The sequence below is a fragment of the Artemia sp. Qi Xiang Cuo genome, chromosome 2 (assembly GCF_049724085.1).
Source record: "Artemia sp. Qi Xiang Cuo chromosome 2, ASM4972408v1, whole genome shotgun sequence".
In the NCBI taxonomy this organism is placed as follows: Eukaryota; Metazoa; Arthropoda; class Branchiopoda; order Anostraca; family Artemiidae; genus Artemia; species Artemia sp. Qi Xiang Cuo.
This window is the reverse complement of record NC_142795.1, coordinates 43,593,148-43,616,850: the sequence shown is the minus strand read 5'-3', so window position 1 is coordinate 43,616,850 and position 23,703 is coordinate 43,593,148. Positions and strand designations below refer to the sequence as shown.

Here is a 23,703-nt window from a genome sequence, read left to right as displayed (position 1 = left end):
AGTTGGGGGCCTGGGGGACATTTGGGGACCGGTGGAGGGCCTTTGGGACCCCGTTGGTCCTTTGAGGAGCTCGGGGGCTTCCTTCGGGGGGCCCGGGGATGGCCTTTGGGGGTCTGGGTGGGCCTTTGGGGGCGCCGCTGGCCCTTTGGGAGCTTGGGGGCCTTTGAGGACCGGGGGCTTCCTTCGGGGTTGAGGTATGAGGATTGGAACCCTTTGGGGTTGGGTTAAAGGACCTCACAACACTGTTCAAATGAAACTTGTGTATTATAGCGACCACAGAGTTTCACCATTAAATTCTCTTCTAAAATCTCTTCAAAAATCATCTTTTAAAATGTCTCTAACTGTTTCGCCGAAATAGTTCCATAACCTGTCTAAAACAGTTTCGCCCAAATAATCCCTAAACGTAATTCAGCGTGTTCCTTTTGTTTTTGGCATCTCTGCGCTAATGCATTTCAAATTAATAAGAAACCTGATTCCCGCACTAAAACAATTCATCGCTAAGATGTTTCTTGGAGAATTGTTTCCATGGCCTTTGGCTATTAATATCCTTTGGAGTTCGACCAAAAGAGTTGTTTCCGAGGCAAAGACATTAATGACTTGGATCTATTCTTGGAGAATCGTTTCTAGGCGAAAATTTATAAAGTCTGACAGATGATGTCATTGGTTGATTGATCTGTCAAGAAAGGGAATTAATTTGTTGTTTCTAAGGGGAATTATTGATTCACGATAGGTGAATTGAGGTCGACAGCACAGGTGTTTGACATTCGCTGAGAGCGTGCACTTACAACAACAACAACAAATAAATCGACCTTGGAAAAAGAGGTCATTGACCCCATTAACAACGTGTTCTCCCTAATGACTCTATGCCCATATATGGTGTGGGCGTCGGAGTTATAGGGTCACTTCTACTGATGTACATAGTTTCTTCTGATTTAGTTCAACATACCCCTCAACATTCCCGAAGTTTCATATCAATACCCTTAGCCCATTCGGTCACACCCAGGATAAAAAATTCCCCGTTTCCTTAGTAATGAATCCTGATCGTAAACAATGGGCAGATTGCATAATTTACAATTCTTGCCCCAGGGGCTATGGGAAGCACGGTATTCCCAGAGACACAGCTATTGAGGGGAGGGTTCATCTAAAAAGAGTAAGGGGGCTGGCTACTCCCAGTTGCAACATGCCACTGAACACACCCTGAAAGTTTATCTTAATGCATTTAGCTACTTCTTAGATATTGCTGATACGACCTCTTGACAACCAGCATGGACATCGTGTGTTTTGATTTTGTTCACCATAAGTAAACATTTCCTGAAAGTTTCACCTTAATATCCACAACCATTTTGGGACCCAGAATCAAAATTACCCCCTTTTTCGAATAAAAAACCTCATATGTAAACAATGAACAATTTGCATAGCACACAGCCCTTGCCCCGGGGGCTGTGGAGGAATATTTAAACCCCGGAGGCACACTCATTTCACCTTTCAGACTGTTTTGAACAAAATGGCTATTTTAACATCTTGATAAGATGTCATTAGCGGAAGGGCAGTAAAAAAGAGGGAGGGGGCTGGTTGTCCTCCGATCTCGTTTAACCTCCTCAAAGGATGCCAGAGCTTTCTATTTCCAATTAAATGAGGCCCCTTCAAAAGTCACACTATCACATCTTTTGTGTGAAGTGGCTCTGTGAGAATCTTTTTTAACGAGAATGCATTGAAGCCTTAAGGCTCTTTGCTATAGAAAACGCTACACTCTTACCTCTGATTAATTTAAAAAAACTTTTTCCGCAAAATAAGTTTTTCAAAGAAAAGTAAAGAACTCCATTGAACAAAAAATGAGAAAAAATAAAATCAAATAATCTACCAAGCGTGAAACTATCACAAATTAGCATCGATAAATAAATGAAACCCAAAGCGAACAGAAATTACAATAAATAACCGAGTCAAACTCAAAACGAGCAGAAATTAGCATAAGTTGGGCGCAAAACCCCTGTGCCTTCCTAAGGCCAGAACAGAATTTGCACTTTACTGAAAAATACAAATGAATGTGCATTGTCAGTTTAATATACATATACTAATATTTAGTAATAAAAATGTAAAATTATTTGATTTATTAAAGTTACAAAAGTAAAAACATTTATATTTTTTTCAGTAAAGTGCAAATTTTGTTCTGGCCTTGGGAAGGCATAGGGGTTTTGCGCCCAACTTATGTTAATCTCTGCTCGTTTTGAGTTTGACTCGGTCATTTCTTGTAATTTCTGTTCGTTTTGGGCACAGTTTATAGAATTAGCAGTATGATCATTCCCTATCTCACCCATTATAAAAACCCGGACCAAGGTGCGAGTGCTCCAGAGAACGTTTTTGCAGATATAAACATAAGCGGCATCAGATCTTTTCACCGGTCGACAAGTCAGATTTCTCTTGGACGCGAAACTTGGCTTCAACGTTGGAACACTAATTTTGAAGAAACTGATTTTAAATTAATTTATTCCAATACATACATGAAAATCGGTAATTAGTAGTGCAATGTTACTATTAGATGTTTTTAGGAATTAAAAATAGGTTTCGAAGTCTCAAGTTGGTTTCAAAGGCATTTTGAGAAAGTTTCTGCCAAAATACGTGTTCCAGGGTAATTGGACTGCTGATGGCAGATCAAATGAGAGGAGCTGCTATGTACGCGCCAATATATATATATATATATATATATATATATGTATATATATATATATATATATATATATATATATATATATATATATATATATATATATATATATATATATATATATATATATATATATATATATATATATATATATATATATATATATATATATATATGTGTGTGTATATATATATATATATATATATATATATATATATATATATATATATATATATATATATATATATATATATATATATATATATCCACTACGAAAACTTTACGAAAAAAAAAATTTTTTTTAAGAAAAGTAAAGGCCATATTAAACTTAAGATCAGTAGAAATAAAATTTTCTGAAAGTTCCCTAAGAATTTTACGAAAAACACTTCTTAACAGACGTTTGGTATTTTCTTGGATAGGGCTATTATGGCAACTTTTACCACAGCAACCAATAATTAGAACCCAAGTCCTAAAATTGGTCTCAATCAGGAACCCTTAGCGCTATCTAAATTCACAAAGTGCAAAGATTTTCAAACAGAGGTGTTTATTGTTTAAAGTTCAGGAAAGGTCTGCCCATTTCATACTAAAACATTGATTTAAAACGAAAGTAGTCTTATCTAGAAAATAAATATCGTAGAAAATAAACATCACGGCGTGAAAAAAAAATGATAAACCATCCAGTGGCGGATCCAGAGGGGGTGGGCGAGGGGTGCCCCCCTATAGTAGCCTAAAGTAGCGTAATTTACCTAATTAACGCACGTTTGCATTAATTAAACTTGCTCCTAACGTAAGTTTGTCGGATCAACCTATTTTGCGCCCCCCCCCCTAAAAAAATCCTGGATCCGCCCCTGAAACCATCATACCTACTCCACCAGTTATTAGAAGAAGAAAAAATTCCTTATTTTCACAAATTTCATCAACCCCCCGCCCGCTTTTTTTATAAAATCCTACATAGACCAAGCAGTTGAGTCCACTGTATATAAATAATAGATAAAGTCATTATTTGTACATAAATTTAGTCCTACCTTTGGCATGGGACATTTAAAAGCAACATGGCAGGCTCACCAAGTTTTTTTCTGCTTTCGCAATTACGAACAATGCACGTTATAAACATTTCTCATTGATTGACGAAAACACACTAACCCGCTAATGCAGAAATAAGTGGGAGGAGCTTTTTGTTCGCACCGAGAATGAAGACCAGAAATGATCTGCGATAAACTTACTGTGGTTTTGGGCTTCATTTATTTATCGATGCTGATTTGTCGTAGTTCCACGCTTGGTAGATTATTTGATTTTATTTTTGCTCATTTTTTGTTTAATGGAGTTCTTTACTTTTTTTGAAAAACTTATTTTGTGGAAAAAGTTTTTTAAATTAATTTCTGTTTTTTTATATTGACATAGTCTTTTCAGGGAAAAAGAAAATAATACTTTAAATCTTGTCGTTTTTTAAGACTTTATAGTTTGGCCTGTTATTTGTATGCTGGAGAAAAATTTTCAGCAATTTTTAAGAACACGCACCTTTTTAAAAATCTAGACTCGAATAGTACTGTTTAATTTAGTTTCATACCTCCTCTAGTTGACCTAAAATGGAAAACTTGATACCATTCGCAAAAAAAATCTGTTTACTTTCTTTGATAGCTTGGATACACTTACGCTATTTTGATTTGGTTAAAGGGGAGGGTGGGAGGGTGGGAGTGGAAGGTATATTAGTTGCCCTCAAAAACATATTTTCCTCCTCAAAAACATATTTTCTATTTGGAAATTAACTACGATGAACAAAATGGCTATATCAAAATTTTGATTGGATGTGTTTGGGGGAATAATGGTCGTGGGGGGGACTTGTTGCCCTCCAATCACTGTAGACTATTAAAAAGAGCACTAAAACTCTCAATTTTTAATCGAATAAGCCCCTTTTGAAGTTTCTACGACGACTCCTTCCATATGAAATGCCCAGTTCTAAAGGAAAAAAAAATATTACATTGGGCTAACATCGCTTTATATGCCCTCAGGCCATAACTTAAAACCCTTGCCCCGAGGGCTGTGGGGGAGTGTCCTCCTCGAAAATATATTTTCTATCTGAAAATAAACTACGTTGAACAAAATAGCTATCTCAAAATTTTGATTGGATGTATTTGGGGGAAGGATGGGCGTGGAGGGCTACTTGCCCTCCAATCACTTTCGACTATTAAAAAGGGCGCTAGCCCTTTGAATTTCCAATCGAATGAGTCTTTTTTGAAGTTTCTACGACAATGCCTTCTATAAAAACCTTATAAGTCCCCAGGACCTAACTTAAAACCCTTGCCCTGAGGGTTTTGGGGGAGTGTCTTCTTCACAAACATGTTTTCTATCTGGAAATCAACTACGCTCAACAAAATGGCTAACTCAAAATTTTATTGGATGTGTTTGGGGGAATGATGGGCGTAGGGTGGGGGGCTAGTTTCCCTCCAATCACTTTCGAGTATTTAAAAGGGTACTAGCTACTCCAATTTCCAATAGAATGAGCCCATTTCGAAGTTTCTACGACAACTCCTTCGATACGAAGTGCCTGAATGAAGAAGAAGAAAAAAAAACACATTGTGCCCACATCGTTCTTTACTTAGGCAGCGCTAGCACGCTGCCTTTGATAACGTTTGAAAATCTTCAAACCAAAAGTTGAACTGGTGGACTTCACGTCATTTTTCATTTTCATCATAACGTTAGGTTAATTTGAAAGAAAACTGAAAGGGTAAAAGGTTTCAAAAGGTTGAATCCTATTGGGAAAAATTGTTGGTAATATATATTTTGCAAAAATTTTCATATTTAAACTGACTGTTTTTTTAATTATTATTATTAGAAATCCAGTCATTTACAGCCCAAGTATGTTAGTATTATTCTTTAGACCATTGAAAAGAGAAAAAGATAATAATCTCGACCTTGATCATGATATTACTGTAGGAATAATGTAGAATCTAGATGCACAAATTTTTGCATTTTTCTTCTTCTTTTCCCTTTTTTTTTACGTAAAGGATATTCTAAGATCAATTATATTTTAAGTTGGTTAAATTTTCTTCTAAACAAAATATCAAGGACGTATCCAGGGGGGGGGGGTTAGGGGGTTTACCCCTCCCCTTCTGAAATGTTTATCTGACTCATAAAACGTAACAAAAATGGACATAAACAAATTTTGTATGCATTTTTGAGTTTTTTGTGTGTAAACTCCCCCTCCCCTCAAAAAAATTTAGTTTAATGCCCTCCGAAAAAAAAAATCCTGAGTACGGCCTTGTAAAATATTTACTATTTGATGACCAAAATGTAGCTTGCTATTTAGTATTGTTTGTCATTCTTAATGATTTCTTTGTTGAAGAAACTACGTCAATGGTTTAGAATGTATAACCCTTAAAATAGTGGACTGATTTGACTTTTAAATAACCTATTTATTTTTGCATTATCTTTTATCTAACCTAGACCGATTTTATTTGTGGACCGAGTTGTGTGCTGTCGTGTCTGCATTGTCTGTTGGACAATATAATTATTCCAATATAGACTTTTTTCAGACAACACCACTACATCTTCTGTTCCAACAATTGGGTTTCAAAAATATGAAGCATACGGTGTTCAGCTTTTTGAACTTGGAGGAAGCGAGTCTATTCGGGAACTCTGGCCAATGTACTTTTCAAAGGTAATCTATGCAGTGCAAAGATTATTTTCCGCAAAACTATTTTTTCATTGCTTTGTATGTTAGTAATTTTCTGATCACCGCCAAAAGCGTCATTGAATAAAGTGTTATTTTTTTGTAATAAAAAATTCAAATTTTTCTGTTTTCTTAAAAATTATCATTGTTCTTTTCTGTCATTGCAAAAATTGTCGTCATTTTTTTCTGTGGTCTGACAGAGCCTCAGTGTTTTTGTGTCGTCTCAAAAAATGTGATGGCTTTATACTGTGTAATTATCAGGTGCCTATTTTTACTGCTGATAGACATGGCTACTAGGGGTAATTGAATCTATAGGAGGTCACAACAAACATTCCCCCTTACAATAAATATAGTTATTATAGCTCGATAATAGTTATCAATCGTCCATTGACATCATACCTAAAAAAAGTAATCCTTCCAATATTTCTCAGGTGGAGGGAGGAGGGTATGAAACAACTTGTTCTCCCTAATAACAAGTAGATAGTTAATAGTAGTATGCAAATAGTAACATTAGGCTCATTCGACATCCCACTCAATATGCCCCCAAAGTTTCAACTTTTATTAGTTGATTCACTTTCTGCTTTATCAGTAAAACACCGAATGAAAGCGGGGATTTTTCAGACTAAACTGCAAAGATTATCGTCTCCCTAGGAAGGCAATCAACGATTCATCTTATGGTATCAAATTGATTGCGTTCAATACATTTACTAAATTGCTTATTTAGGAAATTTCATCCCGTATCAGAATCTGTACGCGTTGTATGTGAATTCCTAATTTCTTTGTTTGAAGAAGGTTTAACATGCTTTACCGTTGTAGCAGATAGTTGTTTACCGTTGTTACAGGGTACAGAGCAGCAGTCTCCCCCATGAAAAACTGCTATCCTTCCGATAGTGTCTAGAACCAAGGCCCAGAAACCTTGCCAATATATCCAATTAATGGTCTTGGTTCAATATGCAAATCTTAACAATCTCTTTCTCTGCGAAAATTCACATCGTCTAACCCGCACTAACACCAAACTTACCCACTTAACAGTAATCACGTGGGTTAAGAGTGCTTAACGGTTAATGGTTCGTTTACACATTGCGGAAATCCATGCGGAAGCCCGTCTGTTTCTATTCGAACTATGGCTAAAATAACGCTACGTTTTAAGGCAAAAATTTCAAATTATTGCAACAGCGTGACCTAGAGTCAAAGGGGTGAAAGGACTTGTTGGTAGCTATATGGTGGATATCCCCTGTAGCTATCATCAAAATATCAAGAAGGGTATTCTGTTCTTACCCTCTTCTGAAAGCTTTTGAGCAATAGAGAGCCAAATGACACCGTTTTTCTTAGTTTTCTTATAGCCTGGGTGCTCAGGATCGTACAAGCTGGGGTAGCCTTGAACCAAAGTTGTAACATCGTGTAGTTTTTGATAATCCATGCTCCTGGTTGAATTCATTTAAAAACCTTGCCAAGATTTCCTCCTGATTTGACCAAAACTTTGCAGAAACCTAGAAAATTTTTCTAGCATGAAAACGGACGGAATTTCCCCACGGATTGCTAAATCCGCATGAATTTCGACAATGTGTAAACGAACCATAAGAGTACTTAGCTTAGCGTTATCACTTTTAACTGAAGTTTTTCATTGGGTATTTTCGGACAAAACGACGAATGGATCAACGTTTTGAAAACATTTTCTTGTGCCGTTTTGGAAACAAAAAACAAAAAACAAACAGTTTTCTTACAATTTCAATAGTTGATCTGTTTTCGAGTTTTTCAATTGAGACCAAATGAAAACGGGCCTTTATTGTGGTTTGTTTTGTCATTTGTGAACAGTCTTCATTAGTTAAAAATTATAGTTTATATGCATTGATGAACGCGTGAGGAATGTGGAGCAAACAGCAAAACACTGGGAATAAACAATGCAAGTAGTATTGGTATTAATGATAGAGAGCGGGCAGTCCCCCCATATAGCTATAATGATAGAGAGTGGGCAGTCCCACCATATATTTATAATGATAAGTAGCGGACAGTGCTCCCGCCAATACAAGCAGACAGTGTAATGACCGGAATTCAACCACCGTGAAAATTCGTGTTGATCTGTGTTCAAAGTGCGTGATGATTCCTTTATACTATAGTAACTTTCTATCTGTCTGCTCTCTTAATTGTTAGATATGATTGACTTATGTTTAACCTTGAACTAATTTACATAAATCAATTTATTATTAATTAATTTACATAATTATATTAATTTACATAATTACATTAATTTTTTTTTTTGATTAGACACTCTAGATGATCGTTTACTCCACTCGCTCTCTTTCTATGGTGATGGTGGTGTTGGTGGTGTCCAATAGGTATTGAGATTATGCCCAAAGTAGAAACTTGTGATTGTTATTTTAGTCTATAGTTGGTAGTGGGAATATCAAGAATGATTGGATTTGAGAAACTGAAGATCTTACGGAATCTACTCAAATTGGAAAAATGTTTAGTGTTAGATGATGATTTTTTGGAATTTTCTCTTCAACGGAAAATATTTTATCTAGAAATACTTAGATATATAATGGGATCTGATTCTCCATGCTTGGATTATTTTATGAAGCGTATGCTTTGCGAATCAAATGCTTTTACTCAATTTATTGATGTATTAATTGAAACGAAGCAAAATGACATTGTGATTCTGCTTTTAACCACTACCTAGAAATTCATTTTTTTAGAGTAGGAAATAAGTTTTTGTGACGATGCTCGATTACTCCTCCTCCCCCTAGAAGACAATGTTATTTTTTATTGATTTTAAGTCAGTTTCTTTCTGGCAGTGAGAGGGACAACATCGGAAAAAATGTATCATACATGTACACTGTGTTTATGTACAATGGACAGCTGGCCTTCATGTGAGAACTGTACTACAGTTGATGACTTTAACGAAGTGTAGGCTATGCACTCCATGTAGATTGCATAAAGGACATGCTGTACAAACTAAGGACTGTAATACCTGTCTTGAAGAGACTTGTGACTGTCATCCTAATGGATATCTATGCTCCAATTGTCATTTTGATAAGTGTGACCAGTGGGAAAATACTTACCCTAGTATGATTGGAAAAAACCCTAAACGTGACTTCAGTCTATTTCTAAGGGATTGGTATTGTCGCAGCTTTAAATTGTATTGGGAAGAAGAATTTGGAGCACGTTTCAATTGTAAAAACATGAAGAGAGTATGGTTCCTGCGTCATCGTTGTGAGGACAATGCAAGTAATGATTATAAACCTAGCGATATTTATTTGGCTGTGACAGAAAGTGATTCTTCATATGAGAATATTGTTTGCGACATTACTTCAAATAATCAGATAGAAACAGGTGAATTTTTCAATATGAATCGTAATAGTATCATTGACTTCACAAGAAGATTTAATAAAAATGAAGTTACAATATATTGTGGAAAATGTCATCTAGACTTTGCACGCCAGGATCAGTACAAGTTGAATCCAAATGATCTGCCACCACTAATCGTTGTCGACGACGATGTCTATGATGATGATGATGATGATGACAATCTAAATGACTATGAAGAAGAAGAAGAAGAAGAAATCTAAAAAAATGAAGACAATAGACTTTTTTATAGTGCATATATATTTTATTAATAAACAAATTCACATGCATTTTTAAAACACTTTATTCTTAGGGCACTGAAATCAATACTGTACAGGTCTGAGAGGGTATTTTCTACTAGAAAGTCATTCAAACGTGGACTGTGTACATAAATGTTGAGAAATTCACTGAAATTATAATCACGACATCGAAAAATGAAATAAAGTAATGCATGAAAACCACAACTTTTGGTCGATAGATCCTGTACTCGCATCCAATTTTGAATAATTGTCTTCCCACTTCCTTCAAGGTAATTTTTGATGTGTGGTTTGTAAAATACATATGGTAGACCAAGAGGATCAAAAAATTCTATATTCTCCGCTGTTTGATAGATGCATAGCCAATGACCCGTCTGCACAGTCGACGGACCACTATTAACAATGATAATGGTTTTGTTAACAGTATGAATTTATTGTAGGAAATCTTAGGGTATACAATAGGATTTGTATTTGGAGTTAAAAGGATCCATGTTAAATACATTGATTATCTGAGTGGTGTTCATGGTACCAGGTCTAAAAGAACACTACCATCGGGGGTAATTTCCCAGTAGGTTTCAAATTGATTGAGTGAGATTAATGTTACACTCTCTGTCAATGGTTTGTCAAAGGTACATTCCTAAAGTAGAGTACCCGTTCCGAAAATAATTATATCTTGAGTACCAGAAAAGTCATGATACCATGACTTTTTGCGAACATTGAATTGGTAATACCATTTTCATACAGTTGAGAATCTCGATCTAGGGATTGCATTTTCAACTCATATAGGGTCCAATAGGATTTATCAAAGGATAAATTGTAGAGAAGAATTCCGTTTACTTTACAGACAAGAGAGGAAAGTCCAAATAATTCAATTTCATGTGGCGAGGTTGTCCACGATCCTATGGCACTGGCACTTTTTACAAAAGCCAAGGCAAGTTTCGATGGAATTTCACCATTGATAAATGGAGAATCGGTGTAGGTACTTGATCCAGTGGCAATATGACGTTGATTGGCGATCGTGTGAGGAACGAGCAGTTTGATACTATTTCCAGAGGCTCTTAGTTTTTCAATTGCCTAAGCAACAGAACTCATAACCTATTTTTTTCGCACTTGAAATATTATCGAAGTGAGATTGACATTAGCATCCGGTGCTGCATCAAGTGTCTTTTTTAATATGAAATTGGACGGAGCAAGTTGTAACTTTATGTCAATTTTAACATTGGGGGGGCATCGATTGAGATATATTAAATATTTCCTGATTGAGTCTACCAACTAAATGATACTCCTTGCTCACTGCCCAAGTTAGTTCACCGTCAGTATCAACATTTGTTCTATAGTCATAGCCCATTGGCAGACCTGTCAATTTCTTATAGGCCATTGGAGTCATCAACATAAATTGTATGTAACTAGCATAGTTTGATAGATTGTTGCTGGTGCTCACCAATGTTCCATTTATGTAGACACATATTTGTTTAAATAAATTGTGTAGTATACCATTTTCATAGGATAGTCCATCGACATTGGAGGGAGGTAAAATGTCAGACTTTTTCCTCACCACAACTTTTAAATCAATAAATATGGAAGTTAAATCTATGAAGTAGTCTTCATTGGAATAAATTTGAAAATGTATGATTTCAGAGAGGGGTTGCTGTGGATAGAATTGTTCATAGTACCCATGCTTTACACTGACATCCACACTTTCTGCATTGAAAAGACTTATAGATGGGGTAGCTTTGGGAAGGTATTCCTTTTGGGGTAGATATGCCATATAGGAAAATAAATCCCTTTTTCTCCTGACAATTTTTCTTTTTAGTTTCTTTTTCTTACTTTTCTTTGACAAGATTGATGATGATGTCTTTCGCTTCTGACCTGAGTAGAGACTGATGAGTGATGAGATGTTTCTCTTCCTTTTAAAACCTTTTTCACTTTGTTTCAATCGCTCACCAAGGGATCGTACGCTGGAGCTGAGATTTTTTTAAACACTTTCTTTAAAATCTTTACCATCCCCCCCAATCGTGTAACGTAGAGGATGAAAAATCTGCAGCAACCGGTGCAATATATTTTTATCCAGCGGTATTGCAGAACGAAACAGCTTAGCAAACCACCTGCCAAGACTGTAGCCCGACACTGACGAACGGCCTTTATAATAGTCCATTCCATGGCCCAATTGTCATGGTTGGAGAGCAGTAACATAGCAATCAATATCAGGGCATACAAATATATTTTTTCTATTAGCCATTTTGTTGTTGTTGTTTTTGTTGTTGCCGAATGGGTCGAAAATGACATGTAATCACGGCCAGACCTTTTGTTATTGCTAGAGGATCACCTAATTCACTACTTTGCGTTAACTGACAGAGCTCAAAATACGAAGTGTTTACAAGAACACACTGAGGATGCTTTATATTATAGTGATGAACTTGTTCATGGGTTGTTTTTCGTTCAAGAACACGTAGGAGGGGGACATTTGAATTACCAACTCTCGAGGTTTGACAAAGGACGCGTAGAGAAATAAGCAAGATTCCAAGGCGAGACCAGGTGGATAATCAGCAAAAATAACTTGATCCATCCCGCTAACAGTTCCAACGTTTTTCCCATTGATCATATTCTGTTTAAAGCCAAGAACATCTCTCAGATTATCATTGAGATGAATCGGTTCAGTGTCAACGGGTGAGGTAATGTAAATCCTATCATGTTTCATTGAATAATCAAAATGGAAGGTACCATTCCTGCGATATGAGATTTTTCTATTGATTGCACGACACAAATCCGTCATAATACCATATTCCTTATACCTCAATGTAACATCCGGGTATTCACTAGATTTAAGTGCTTCAACCCATTCATACTCGACAAAGAATGACCAATCGAATGGTATAACTTTTATATTATACACACGATCGTTTCTCAGGATATCATAGGTATTTTTGAGAATGCAGTCGACAAGAGCCACTTCATACTTTCCATCATTGAATTTGATGGCGGGGGAGAGTTTCGTCCAAAAATCACTTGTATTATTCAAATCGTTGTAGAGAGGATCGGAGACATTGGACATAAAGTTTACATAAAAATCATTGGGCATTGTCAATATCTTCAACACTGATCAAAAAATCAATATGAGGGTTGTATTCCAGACAACGAACAAGCAACTGTCTCTTACCCCTGCGAGTCAGATTCCTTAATATCTTTTCAAGCTGATAGATTCCAGTGTTTTTAACTTTTTTTAGTTCATAATCATAAAAACTGCCAAAAATCTCATCATCTTTCTTGTCAAGTAGACTATACATTATTGGTGTAATGTCCAAGAGTTTGGAGACTTTAAAAAGTTCAGTGGACCATAAGTAATTACCCTTTTCAAAAACATTAGTAGTTCGATTGATTCGAACGGTATCACCAGCATTGAATTTCTTCTTTTTCTTCTCATTACCATTGGAATACTGTTTAAGAAAAGTCTCAAATGTATTGACATCATGATGAACTTCTGTTGGGGTTGAGTTGGACAAGGGTCGATGGGGACGTTGATTATAAATCAACATGATTTTATCCAAATCATGATTAAAAGCAGCAGTATTTTTTAAAATGCAATATCTAGAAATTAAAAGTCGAATAGTTCTTTATCAGCCGTTCGGCCAATGGTGCCTTTATTGAACTATGACTATGATAGAGGATTGTATTATATTTCAGTAGGACCTTCTTTACATTGGGATTAACAAATTCACTACCCCGATCCGTTTGCATCTTCTTATAGCAATCCTGTTCAAGGATGATTTCCAGAGCTTTAGGAACTTCATCGCCGCTCTTTGACCGCAGTGGAATGGCATATACATAGCGACTAAAAACACTGATTGCAAGTAGAATGTTCTTGTAGGGGTGATTGTGACGCCGTTGAATCTCGTCCAGAGTCAAACGATCTGCTAGTAGTATTTGTAATGGGAAAAAGGCTTTAGTTTTTCGATAGTGATTACCACGAACTCTACGATTACGATGTAGAATGTAACTTGATTCATTCTGTAGATACTCTACCGCCCGATTCTTTTCAAGTCAAGTGACTTGAGCATGTGTGGTGGGTGAACTTAAACTTCCCACTGCACCAATATTCTCATAAACATGTTTCAATGCTTCAACCATTTTGAACGTAAACACGTAGTGAAGTTTCCACTGCCCATTTGCATACTAACAGGTGATGGTGAGGGGGATGAAGTGATATTAAGACGTCTTTGCTTGACACCCCCACTCATAACTCTTGTCAAATCATTGTTTCCACTTGGCGTGCTAGTAGCAGTATTTTCCGAAAATGATTTAAAAACATCTTTTTATATTTGACTAAATTTCTTTAATCGTTTTAAAATATATTTATTGGCAATAAGGCTTTTGGGAAAGTTTGATGAGTTTAAAAATGTATGCAGGTGACTGTCAAATGATACAAGTCTTTTACGATTCGTGACCAAATCTGATAATAAATCAAGTATAATATAGGACTTGCCATGGATCACAACCTGATTCCCATTGGCATCAATTTGAACATGTTCACTGTCATTGAGATATGTCAAGAGTCTTTTACACTGTTCACGATAGGAATATGGCATTAGATCTGCAACACTTGTCATAACTTTAGACAAATCTTCTTCTTCTTCTTTTGGTATTATCGTTGTTGTTGATGATGATGATGGAGTCATTTCCTTATTGGGATCAATAACATTTACTTTGAGGGGTCTCTCACGATAGGGCTTGTGTTTTTCCATTCGGTGAAGTGCATTTTGAAGCAGAATTAATTTTTATCGTCGGCAATTGTATCATTGTTAATGAATTTATTGAGATTGTCCTCAAAATGTTCCTTTGGTGAAAGGGCGAGTTCAATTGGAGTCAATTTATAGGGTTTGGCCATTCTCTCTAGAGAAAACTGTTTACAAGTCCTGCAATGATTGGCGGTAAAAGTGCAAAGAAGTTACCAGCCGCTTGAAGAAGTCATTTTCTTTCAAAATGGTTTCCTTTATTTTTGCTTGCCGCTGATTCTAGGGAGCGTACAAACGAAAGATGTTGCTTCTTCTGTTGCTTGACCCCTTCCGAAAGTTTAACATTATCTTCTGGTAGATTTAACCAAAATTCAGATATGAGATTATTGAATTCTCTGTCGACACCATGTTTGAGTATGGCCTTCCTAAGTCGTGGTTTTGAATTACCTAGGACGGTGAATAAATTTCGATGTTCATGTAGTTTTTTCAGTGTCAGGATTGCAACTAACGAACTTTTTTACTGTTCACCGGCTGATATACAGTAACTTCATTGTCAAAAATATCGATGACTACTCACAGATCCTCGGGTGTGTTCTGATTAAGGTCAAATATAATATATCCGTAGGGTTTGCTGGTAGCCTGATTGTAGGCCGAGAGTAGGAATTTCGGTTCATCTGGATACACCTGTCTGTTCAACGTTATGAGGTAACTGGAATCACGAACAACCCTGTAGATGATATAGTAGGTGCAATTCAAAGCAAGTGTTCTCATACACTTGCTCTGCTGAAACAGATTGTGTAGAACTAGGGTTACGGAGATCCGTTGATGATGAGTTCGGACAGTGAACAATTGTATCATCTCCTTAGACCATTCTTCAATGGACTCAGCCAGATCGTCAATAATCAACCAAGAGTTTGATCCAATACTGTTGAAAACGTCAAGTCCATGTATGAATTTCGTGTCTGGGGCAATAGTTTTATTCTATCATAGGATTATTGCCAAACACTGTAGCAATAGTAAATTTCAGTTGGATTTTTTTAGAACATTTTATCACGATTTCGAATTATTTTGGTTAAAAGTGTCGTTTTGCCGAACATTGATGGTCCGCAAAGAAACGGTCTGAATGGTGTTTTAAATTGATACATGTTCCCTTCAACAGTTCACCTAGACAACTTACTGTAGACTATAGCTGTCTAATGACTAAATAATTTCCCTACTACTACTACTCCGTTCAAGAATAATAAAAATGAGAAGAAGGAGACGAATAAAGAATCATATTTTCTTTTATTATGCATAAAAAAGTAACAACACTTAAAAAAAATACTGCATTGAAAAAAGCACATTAAACGTGAAAAAAATACACTTTTTAAAAAAAATTTATTTATAATAAAAAATACAACATTTACATAGGCACTAAAAAAAAAACACTTTAATAGATACACTTTTTTTTAAATTTATTTATAAAAACATACAACATTTAATGAATAATGCACTTAAAATATCACTTATTTACAACACCTTAAATTTTGGGATCCCCCCCGGAAGGGCGCGGCGGCCGCTGGCGGTGGCCGGCCGAAGGCCGGTACCGCCTCCCCCCCTCCCCGAGCCGCCCGCGGGTGCGGGGCCCAAAAAAAACAATTTGAACACTTTTTATTTACAAAAAAAAACATACGACTCAGCCTTGCTATAAAAAAAAACAGAAAACTGCTGAGTTGGGAAAAAAAACTACTGTTGAGTTGTGAAAAAAAAAATGTTGAATTGGAAAAAAAAATAACTATTAAAAAAAAAGAATCCCACCACCCAACTATTTACTATTGAATTTTTTCCCGACCGAGGCGATGTCTATAATCTCGACACACACTTTGGTCAGAAGTTAAATAATGTCCATTGGGTAGCACCTTCACAACATCCACACACACATAGACTTTATCCGACACGGGACACATGGCTATTTTATCAACTCGAACTGTATGGTTTTTAAATTTTAAAGAGCGAATCGCCATGACCTTCACCCTTGGAACTATACTATTTTCCACACAGTTTCTGTATACATTCATGTCGAAATTATTATTCACGTAGTGTCTAGGCACCCCTTTGCAGACTTTTTGGATTACCTCGTTGTGAGTTTCCACAAAGTACACCTTCGGACCTGCAAGCACACCATTGGAAATCAAGTCATTTCTCGTATCTGATGATAAAATTAATTACTAATTGAGGCTTGACACTTTACAAGCTCTGGATAAATAGACGCGTCCCGGTTGGTAAAGTCCATTCGAGAGCTAATGTGCTCGCCTTTTTCCAAATTTTCCAATAGATTTACAGTTCTAGCTTTTAGTAAAAGTGAATCGGTATCCCCATAATATACTTGACCGTCTCCCTTTGCCAGCCCGTGGCACCTACAAGCATTGTAATAGAATGACAACATGAGTTTTTTTTTATATTTCGGTTATTGTAGTGCCAGCTGCAATATCTTTATTGAAAACAATATTTCTTTTTTTCATATTTAAGAGGACCGTATTCGAGTATATGATGGTGAATGATGTAAAGTTTGGATCGGCAACGATTCGAGCACATTCTTTTGGGCCAGTCACAACGTCACAACGACTTCAATTGCGTACACTCTCACACATTTTACCGAAGGCTGAGTTCAAAATGAGTTTAAAGATATCCTTTTCAACCTTCGTTTCCGCTTCAGAACGTTTATTGACAAAAGTGTAAATAAACTTTTTCAAACAGGGTTTTTGGTCACATTGGAGGGCTCTATGTATCCTTGTTACGTTGAACCTGTTGGCTACCATCCACCGCATAAGAACGAGATGTAAAACAAGATTCTCTTTCGGATGAAGGTCGGTGATAAGTTTTTGCTGGGAAAGTGGCCAGGGCACACCATGAGCCACTAATTAAGAAATTTTGTAATGACTCAAAGAGTTTCTTATCAACGCTCTGTTTATGCAAAGGACAGGGAACTCCTTCACCGAATAAAAAAACTAATCAGGTATATCACCATCAATTTCAAAAAACCATCCCCGCGGTCCATTCTCCTCAACATTGGCAATGTTGGGGAAATCTGAAGCACGAGGATCGTTAAGCCATTTATAATTTCCTTACGGCAAAGAGTAGTGAGACATTGCCTATGTATAGAGGGAGCTCAAATCCAGGAAAACTGTATCCGACTTTACACCGGTGTCATGTCCAGTCAGATCAGTTTCAAGGATACGATCTCCATGGAAAACATACCCTCCCCTCATTGATCTCTCTACAAATAGATGCTGATCCACGTTGGTGATCAAGCCTATTTCCTCTTTACTGATTTTAAGAATTAAATCCATCACCAAATGAGGAGTGGAGAAATAATAACCTAAATCCAACCCGAATTCCCCATAGATTTTATCCGTGTTCTTACACACAATATCCAGCAACGTCAATACATCACTTGCCAGGTATAATCTACAATAATCCCAACCATTTTTACACCCTCCCTTAGCCCAAACCCTCTTGGCAAATTCATAGTTGGCAGTGGTGCATTGAAGCTTGTAAAGTGAATCGTAGAATGAGGTGATGGACGGCAATTGTTCCTCAGAAAGCCTCGCGTTGGAGTTGTAGTAGTCATACGGATATATGCCCTTACACGTTAATAAATCATACGTTTCACCGTCTGAAAAGTGCTACTGTTTAATGAGGTGTTGCTTAAGGAGACGGAAACTATTAAAATCGTCACTTTTCTGTACTTCAATGAGTTGTCTTAGGGATTTGGGGAAGAAGCTAAAGGAGTCTAAAAAACGGATCTTATTCACACACAATTTATCGTTATCTATTATTTGCCAATTGAATTCTAAGAGCAGCAGCTTTTCAGACGATTTGGGTATGATATTATAAGAAAAAGAACCATCTACCCATGCGCCATCTACAGCTCCACCTCGTTGCAATCTTGCAAATACCGGTAAAATAAATTTCATGTCATAGCTGGAATTGTGTATATAAACAGGTATAAAGATTTGCTGTTTAGTTTTTAAATTAAATGACTGATGGGCCACTCCATGAAAATTGCTCAATCCCAATACAATCGGGTTGCCCAAATGATCGTGGTCGCGGACCATCCCTTTACCCTCTTTCCCCTTATCCCTTTTCCCTTTTCCCTCTTTCCCATTACCCTCAACAAAGTTCACCCTTACAAACCCAACATATTTTTTCAGTTTTAATGGCCAACTCGTCCTCTGGTGATAGAGTCATTGGATAGGACGTATTTCGCAGCCATGATATCGATTTATTTGTTGTTTTAATGAGTGCTGTCACGGCTGAGAGTATACAATCCTCGCCACCGACTCTCTCAGAGACCTCTACCAAGTGTATTGAATTAAACAAGGCTCTTTGTGCGTAAGCATAAGAGACTGCAATGACCTCATGTTTTTAACAGGATTTGAAATAATTGGATCATAAAAATGTATGAGAGCGACTTCGCAGTCTAACGCCACCTTGTCACTCTGTTGGAGTGAGTTTTGAAAGTTCTTAAATCGCAAGATGGCCCTGTCACTGCTAACCGTTTGCACAGATTGACATCCGTGACGCTTGCAATGCTTCATATGATTATTTAACTTAATTTCTGACCGGAATCTAGAAAGGCATGTTGGACAATAGAAACATGTCCCATTACGCCCCCTTTTACCCTCACTTAAAACCAGATTTATTTTTGGTATTGGAAAAAAATGTCCAATTGAATCGGGGTCACTGGCTGGCTTGTAAAGAAGCCAAACACAATGTTCCACTGATTCAATGGACGGAGCCCTCAGTGGAAATATAACCCCCCTTTTGTGATCACCCCCCTCAAATTCGGTTTCATATTGTAGCACAGTAACACCAATTTTTTAATGTGCATTAGCCCGCTCAAAAATAGTTATCCCATTAAGTGTTACTGGATATTGGTCATTTAAACAATTAAAATCTACTTTAGGGAAATTTGGACTCCCATTAACTGCATAATCGTCCAACAGTGTCTTACTAGCTTCCTTTTGCAGAGGCTTGTGAGCTGCCACAAGAAATGCATATTTGAAGCATTGAAGCCCTGTATCGAAATTGAAGCGTTGTACACCATTACACCCTTTAAATCATCATTATATTTTGGTCCCACCCCACCCCCCCAACCACCCCTTAAAATAAAATTCTTTTTAAATTTACCCACATTAATATCCAAATCCCCAATAAATAAAACCACTGACCCAGTTCCCGACTTAGCGTAATTTTTTTATTTCATTACTACATTGTTACCACATTCCAAACACCTCGCCCAGAAACTATACAAGTCTGGATGATGTGATATCATTTCAGAACGTATATACCTCTCATACACATCATTTACCTTGTCACTTACAAAAATAATTTTTTGTGCGATGGCAGCCTTAATCCCATCCCTACCACCACCCTCCTGAATCACTCTTTCAAGAAGGGCTCGAATCTTGCCCACATAGGAGTGTGCTATGTCCACCGGATCCGTTATGATGCTACCTGATGTTAGTGAATTAAATGGGTCCTCAAACTCAGCCCTATAAACAAATACATTGTGCAAGGCAGAGTCAACTAAATTAAAATCGGGCATGACAGGGGGCGTTAAGGGGATTTCATGTCCTCCACCAATTTTCTCAAAGATGGGGTTGTTACATGGTGTGAAATCCCCCAAGTCACTCGATAAACCCTTGAGTGTATCAGGACTGAGACTATCAGCCCATTCGAGGGTTGCTGGTTGAGTCAAAACCCCTGTATATGTACTTGGTATATTAATGTAACCATCCCCTGTATTCGGAGGAAGCATACTACAATTAAAATCGGACTTGATAGGGGGTGGTACGGGGATTTCATGTCTTGCACTAAATTTCTCAATGGTGGGGATGTTGTGTGGTGTGGGATCCCCAAACTCACTCAACAAACCCTCGAGGGTATCAGGACTGAGAAGCATACTACTACTACTACGACTACAATCATCACCAAACCAATCACTTAACAAATTTTTAATCCACTCCTATGATTCGTCATGGATATTATCTTCGAATTGTGTTACTGGTGAGAGTTCCTTTACATTTATCTAAAAAATTAATGTGAAGTTATTTTTTCTTTTACCAGAAAAAAGAATATTTAAATTGTCTGTGTGTGTGTGTGTGTTTGTGTGTGTGTGTTTAATATGATTCTTCGAGTGTAACCTGGTATAAGAAAGAGAAATTATGCCATATTTTTTGGAAGGAGGGGGTTGGAGGGATGGGGGTGGACGATTGTGGCACTTTGGGCTGGTGGGGAACGAATGTGGGGCCGGTGAGGAATGAATGTCTGGAACTTTGGGCCGGAATAAAAAATAGGTATGATTTACCTCATGTACTAAGCTCACCAGCCATTTAAATACAGTGTTTACATACTTTTTTTCTTGTTTTGATATTGCTCTTTACCGATCTCTGGAGATCCAGGTTCAAAAATATTTGACAATCTGTTAACTATAATGGGGTCTGTATAAGTTTTAGTAGAATTAATTTCTTTACCCACTAAGAATATAGAAGAATAACTTACTTCTTGCGTGTAGCTTTCGACAATATTCCTCTTATTTGAATGCATCATTATATTTCAAATGCCAATTCTGAACTGAGAAGATAACAAATTGTCAGAGTTTTTATATCCGTATTCAAGGTTAAACATAAAACATCCACACCTAACAAATTAATTTAAAGACAGAATTTCATAACCTCATACCAGGAAACGAATCACAATACCATGAAAACACTCACGACTTTTAACAGAAACATGTTATTTAACTCCAAAACCATGGATTTCACAATTTCAAACAAAGGAAACATCACGCTCTTTGAACAGAAACAACACGAATTTTCACGGTGGTTGAATTCCTGTCATTACACTGTCTGCTTGTATGACGGGTGTGCTGTGCGCTACTTATCATTATAAATATATGGTGGGACTGCCCGCTCTCTATCATTATAGCTATATGGGGGGACTGCCCGCTCTCTATCATTAATAACAATACTACTACTAATGCACATTGTATTGTTGACAATGTCAGTCTGCTGTATTGTGAAACCTTATGACCTTTGAAATAAATTAATCATTATTTAATTTTAAATGTTTCACTTCTTATTCCAGTGTCGTACAGTTTATTTATATAGTGTATATTTAAATTTAACATACACATTTATGATGAATGTTTAAACACCATTTACACTTTTTCAACATTAGCTTCTGACACATGTTTAAATCTTTCAGGCCTTTGGATTTATATTCGTAGTAGATTCATCCTCCGATGATAGATTCTTTGAAGCTTGTGAGGTCCTTTCAAATGCTTATACTGACGAACACTTTAAGAAAAAACCTCTATTACTGTAAGTCATTACTATTCTTACATGTACAGCAGGGGGAAGGGGTCTAAAGAATGTTGTTTTTAAGTTATGTTCTCCAGCTGTTTTCCCTTTCCTAATGGTTTAAAATGAATCTGTATAGTAAAATGTTCTAGTTTTAGAGGAGGGTTTGTCTGTAGAGATTGCACGCTCTAAATTTCAGTAAAAATAAAGTTGAAAGTTTCAGTTTCTTATCACGAGAAAGTTTCAGGCGAGCTTTTTTGTTTGTTTTTGATTTAGTGAAATAATAATTTCCAATTAAAGCAAGATAACTCTTCTTTCAATCAGCAGAATCCAAACTTCGTGTATTTAAGCTTTATTTGGGAACTAAAAAAAAACATATATTTTTTTTTCAATAAAAAAATCTTATATATATACAAACTAGCTACGTAGTTTAATTCTTCTTTTAACGCCTTGCGTTGTCGAATAAAACCAAAAAGGTTCTGTGCACAATCAGAAGTTTAACTTTAATCAATAATTTTATTGATATTTAACTAGTTAAACTATACAACTCATGGTTCGTATTAGAATCAGTTTTTTGTTGCCAGAATTCATCCTTTTCAAGATGGGTCAAAACCATGGCTACTGTTTAAGTCCTGTAAGTACTTTGAAAAGACGAATCCTGGTAAAAAATAGAAAGACAAAGAAATACCGGCCCTTTAACTAGCGATGCATCGGATTTGAATGTCTCTAGAAAGCAAGTTTTTCTTTTGAGTAGCTCCCTACAAGGTTAAGCCTTAGGTTCCATATAAAAAGAAAGTAAAAGATGTTTAATATCTGCAGGTTGCCTCTGAAATTATAGACTTCAAGGGAAATAAACGGTTATTTTATTAAAGCTAGTGAATTTTTAAGCCTTCAGCATTAAAGCTTCGCATTATTCCATTTTAGACCCAATTTAATGGGCACAGTATGCCTTTTTAAATCCCCTTTTCAAAAATTATATTTTATCTTTATCAAGGCTAGATTTTCTATTGGGTTGAGTTCATGTGTACAATTTCGTAAGCTGACGGTAGAAATCTAGCTCTTTTCACCGCGAAATCACGCTCTCACAATCACATAATCACGAGTCTTGATGCAACCTATCTAAGCAGGCATGCCTTTCCGAAAACTAACCTGACAAATATGTGTCCAATAAGAGAGTCATTCATACTCCTGCCATTTACCCGTGCTAGGTTTTTTTTCATTGAATCATTCCAATATTGAGTGCTTGTTGATAGACTTGGAGCGTTCGTCCCCAGCCATTTAAACATTTGCCTCTCAATTACTTGGACTATCTGTCTTGGCTTTTCTCTGTCTACAATTACCCAGCCCAGTCTTGATGCAACCTATGCAACCTATTGCCCAAAATACTTGATAACTTCAATTCAAAATCAACGGACTCGGTCGAAGTTGAAGTTTGAAGTTATTGAAGTTATCAAGTATTTTGGGCAATAGGTTGCATAGGTTGCAACAAGACTAGACTGGGTAATTGTAGACAGAGAAAAACCAAGACAGATAGTCCAAGTAATTGAGAGGCAAATGTTTAAATGGCTGGGCCACGGGTAAATGGCAGGAGTATGAATGACTCTCTTATTGGACATCTCCGTTGATTTTGAATTGAAGTTATCAAGTATTTCGGGCAATAGGTTGCATAGGTTGCATCAAGACTGGGCTGGGT

General features: G+C 36.6%; 1 protein-coding gene across 1 annotated transcript in view; it reads left to right on the top strand.

Annotated features, from left to right (window-relative positions):
- The window catches only part of LOC148955259 (ADP-ribosylation factor-like protein 13B), an 87,508-nt gene that overhangs the window by 26,059 nt on the left and 37,746 nt on the right, over positions 1-23,703 (top strand). Inside the window, exons 4-5 of the mRNA XM_089106787.1 lie at positions 6,196-6,320; positions 21,916-22,031. Of these exons, the coding sequence (XP_088962913.1) occupies positions 6,196-6,320; positions 21,916-22,031 (241 nt within the window). The remainder of the gene's footprint in view (positions 1-6,195; positions 6,321-21,915; positions 22,032-23,703) is intronic.